General features: G+C 44.8%; 1 protein-coding gene across 2 annotated transcripts in view; it reads left to right on the top strand.

The window, feature by feature from the left end:
- ap3s2 (adaptor related protein complex 3 subunit sigma 2) overlaps positions 1–4,433 on the top strand; it is a 7,416-nt gene extending 2,983 nt beyond the window's left edge. For both annotated transcript variants that reach the window (XM_086190127.1, XM_086190137.1), the window contains exons 5-6: positions 1,284–1,391; positions 3,063–4,433. In XM_086190127.1, the coding sequence (XP_086046253.1) occupies positions 1,284–1,391; positions 3,063–3,188 (234 nt within the window). In that variant the 3' untranslated portion in view covers positions 3,189–4,433. The remainder of the gene's footprint in view (positions 1–1,283; positions 1,392–3,062) is intronic.
- Positions 4,434–4,671: the final 238 nt, after the last annotated feature.

Raw genomic sequence — 4,671 nt, 5'->3', positions numbered from 1 at the left:
TCCACCCCCCGCGACCCTTGTCTAATTTGTAAAAATCCAACATCTCTGAGCCCAGGTGGCCCTCCGGGTTTACGTTCCGCTGATGGAATTCCTGACCGTGACCCCGGGGGGATGTTCAGTGTAGGCATGTGTGTGACTCCTCTGAACAGCGGGTCTGCTGTGGATCTTTTTCTTTTCCCACCGCCATGATAGATCGGATCACGCACTGCTTTGATTGGTTTGAGGTCTGTGCAGATTTTCTCAGTTTTACATAACAAACTGGGCTGAGCATGTGAACATTTCAAGGACATGATGAAAAACACAAGTGCTCCATGATGCGTTTGCAGTTTTTCGAGGTCTATGTCAGTTTCTTTTTAGAAGGGAGCTCCTCAGGTACAGCGAGGCCTCCTCCTCCTCCTCTCTCCCTGGCTGGAAGTGTTACTTGCTACCAATCAGACACATCTCCAACCATCTTGATTGAATTTTCCCAGCAGGAAATTGACGTCATGCGGTGATGCGGTTTTGGTCTTCGGAATGTTCGCAAGATGAAACGTGGAAATATTTGTGCAAGAGAGGAAAGCCTTTACTCTCCGAAAGCTGTGTTGCCCGGACAACAAAGACCCACAGAAGATTCAAGAATTGTAATTCATAGTTCATGTGTGGGCTTGATAAGTAGAGATGGTTCTTTTGAAAACAAACCACTCTCCCGTGGACATGTACAGGATTAATATGGTTTATATTTAGTGCACCTTCACGATCATGAAAGTATTAATGATATCAGGAAGTTTGGGATTGTAGTTTTCTGGATTACTCTACTCTACAGCTGTCAAAGCCATGCCAGGAATGTTGTTGTTTTTTTGTCCAGTTTTTCCACCTCCTAGTGAGGTTATAATTAAAGACACAGGTGCTCCCAGACATGTTTTCTACCCTCAACTAAACGTGGAAGTGAGGGTAAAAATTATAAAAGTGAAATTGTGTATCCTAACAAGCTGCGAGTAAGCAAGATACTGTTGGACTTTCCAGCGTCGCCCTACGAATATAGAGAAACCGACGAGCCGAGCTGCTAACTGAAGCAGGACTGCAAAGGTCTGGGCTTCATACAAACAGAGACATCTGGCTGCTATTAGGAGCAACTAGTGAGTGATGTGTCATTCACTTCTTCGGTCTACTTCCTATTTGACACACATTCACATTTTTCTGTTGCGTTTGGCTTCTGAGTATGAAGTCGCAGCAGGCGCACAATGTTGTGTTTAATGACTGCAGTGTTACTATTTATCAACTGTTGCATTCCGCTGTGTTTGCAGGTCCATTATATCTTGCAGGAGGTGGTGATGGGAGGCATGGTGCTGGAGACCAATATGAACGAGATCGTGGCTCAGGTGGAGGTGCAGAACCGCATGGAGAAGTCAGAGGTCAGACTGTCACGCCCACATTCACAGAGCATGCTGGGATTTTCTGACGTCATCCACTTGGAGTTCACTGGGCACGTAGGCGGTGCATCGCAGCGCTGGCGGCTCTTTTGTAGCGCTACACCAGCTCCAGCTGCGTGGCAGATATTTTGTCTCAGGATTTTCCAAATAGTTTTCCAAGGAGATTTTAAGCAGGCCCACTGCTGCTGCTTATTATTTTTCCGCTGACACTTTCAGCTTTACTGACTGCATATTGATCAGTTTAATGACACCGTCAAAGAGATATGAATTATTTTAATATGTGATGGACAAAAACAACCCACAGTGCTGTGCTGCTGCCTCCCATTGTCTCTGGTAACTAAGCATTTAATCACTGTTGAGCCAAAGGTGCAGTAGTAGGAGCCTACAAAGATACCAACATGGTCACCGCAGCCCTCTGCTCCTGGTCATGATGCACCACACATCCGTCATCAATATCAGCCAATCAGACAGGCGCAGACGGTAGTCGATTCTCTTGATTAGTTTATTAATCTCATTACTACTTCATAATTTGTTATTTTTTAATGTCTATGCTAGCGAGCAGCCGCTGATTGCTATCGAGTGGGAATGGGATGCAGCTGCAGGTTGTAAATATCCCCATTTGTTGGGTTGGTGTAACGGATTGAAGTTGAATTCTCAGAACTGTCAATTTTTCAGTGTCGGCTAGAAATGATGCGGGACTGATTGTATCAGGCAAAACAAAATAACCCTCTTTCCCGGCAAGAAAAGAGGCTAACGTAAGCACAGTGTCAAACTTAATGAATGAAGTGCAACAAAGTAACATTTCAGTCTGATTATCAGACTGACTCATTGTTGTTTTTGTCACTTGGTAATGTATTTGTGTTTTTCCATGTTGCTACAGTGGAAAAGTTGTGTCTGATGAACATGTTGACAAAATGCGTGATTGTGAGGAGCTTTGGACAGAGGCATATGCGGAGTGACTGAAATGAATATAGATGTAATATTTCAGAGGCGCCCAGAGTGTCTCTGAATATTGAGAATAAGCTGTTAAAGGGAATCGCATTGAGCTGAGATGTGAGGCGAGGCTCTGTGGCAGACCGCTGGATGAGGCCATTGCTGCCTTTCTTACATTTGTTTTCTAGTCTTGGAGAGAAATGTTAGACTCTACAGCTGGTAGCAGTTTCCATTTGCTTCCCGTCCTGATGCCAAGCTAATATCCCTCTGTTGCATTCACTTTTATCTAACGACCTTTTGGCCAGAAAGGGAATATTTCCCCAACCTGAATCTTCACATTTCTGACAGCTTAAGACAGAGTTTTTTCTTTACACTCTAAAAATAGCTGCGCCTGCTTGAACGAACGATGTCTTTCTGTTGGGGGGGGGGGGGGGGGGGGGACTTATCAGTAAACAACAAACAAAGAGTTTAAGTGTAGATGTGTAGGCAGAACGTGTCTGCAGCACCGCAATGTTTAATTCAACATCGGACTTTGACGCATTTTTAGCCTTCAAGAAATACTGCTCCTTCTTGTGATTTGATGTAGTTTGAATAACTGTGCCGCACAAGTAAAGAATATTTATACCCAAACATGTAAACTAACGGCATCGCGGTCACTTGAGGGACGCTATGACCGCACGCAGCCGCTGTAAAGTTCTCCTCTGTGTTCTGTGTGGGCAGGGTGGTCTGTCGGCGGCCCCCGCTCGCGCCGTCTCCGCCGTGAAGAACATGAACCTGCCTGAGATTCCCCGAAACATCAACATCGGAGACATCAACATCAAAGTTCCCAGCCTCTCCCCGTTCTGAGGAGCACCCCGGCTGAGCTCTGCAGGGCTGACGTACTACTGATGGCTACCTTTTCCCTCCTGCAGCCCCCCCCCCCCCCCCCCCAGCCCTGCCTCCACCCAGCTCTGTTGCTACTGCAGAGGAAACTGTTTTTACACTACAGAACCACAGCAGCTTGTTCTCATTCCAGCCTTCTCACGTGTCCCGGAGATAAGCTGTGGATTGCTTTCTGTCGTGTGCGAGTTTCAGGGGACTCCAGCGGAAGGATTTGCACAAAAATGTAAAGATTGATTCAATAAAGCATTGATATTAATATCTGTTAGAGGTTTTTAAAGTTGAGGTGGGCCTCCCCAGTGCAGGTGTTCAGGTTCAGGTGAGGCTCAGTCACACACATGCATATATGTTTGTGTATATATGTGATTTGGTTCAAGACCTGATTAATAGACACTGTAGTTTTGTGGGAATTTTACTGTTTTTCCTAATTTCCAGGGACCAGAGACTTAAAAAAAAACAACCAAAAAACAAAACTCAAGACTGTTTTCGTGTATTTGAAGAGTTCTCAAATGATGTAAAAAGGCAATATTAGGCTTGCTCGGCTAAATCGTTGGCTCTTTATGGGACAAAATAATGATTCGACATCCAGATATGCAACTATAAGGAACATGGGGGGCACCATCGCAGACTGGGAGGACTCCTGAAACATGCATACTGTGCAAACTAATCTTTCTTTCTAAGAGGGAGGTGTGCGTTGGCCCGGTGGATGTTTTCCTGGTCTGCCTGCATTTGAAAACGTTCCCGTCCGACCTGCGTGAGTTTCAGGCCCAGCGAACCTCACTAAAATCTGATCCTTTGGTTTCTCTTTCAGGGTGTAATCACACCAACATCTTTATCTGTGTTTCCAAATACTTGTTATCCTGTGTGCATTTTTCCAGGATTTATTTTTTACTTCGAATACATCCTGTGGACGTGTGTTGTGATTTGTGAATTATGATTGTTCTCACGGCTGCAGATTGTGTGTTTTACGGCCGCTTTAGGCAGGTCGTAATGTGCTGTGACAGGATCTTGCCAAATCAGTCCGTGCAAAGACAAATTGACCATTTTTGGATCTGTTTGTATAAATTGTGTCTGTTGTCTTTTTTGATCTCGTGGCATATATCAGATTAATTAAAGCCATACTGTTAAGAGTTGAACCACAAAATCCTCCCGAGGAAGGAAACGTTTGTCCAGAACATTCCTTGTTAAGGAAAATAAACAACTGAAAGCACAGATTCCTGTGACTTTGCTTTATTGTGCAACAAGTTATCCACAGCCACCAGGAGCTGGTAATCTGAGTCACCAGGCTGCGGTCTAACAGCATCGTGTTTTAACTTGAATGAAACCGGGCAGAACACGCTGCACCTCTGAGAAATCTGTTCTTTCTGTCCAGCCATAATTATTGTTGATTTGGGCACATTCTTTCAGCCTCCTTTCCCATTAATTTGGGGAGGTTTTTTTTTTTCTCCCC

This window comes from Aulostomus chinensis, chromosome 2 (assembly GCF_037954235.1).
Source record: "Aulostomus chinensis isolate RoL2024-O1b breed Wild chromosome 2, RoL_Achi_v1.0, whole genome shotgun sequence".
Classification (NCBI taxonomy): domain Eukaryota; kingdom Metazoa; phylum Chordata; class Actinopteri; order Syngnathiformes; family Aulostomidae; genus Aulostomus; species Aulostomus chinensis.
Note: the sequence above shows the minus strand (reverse complement) of the source record. Positions and strands in the feature narration are given on the sequence as shown.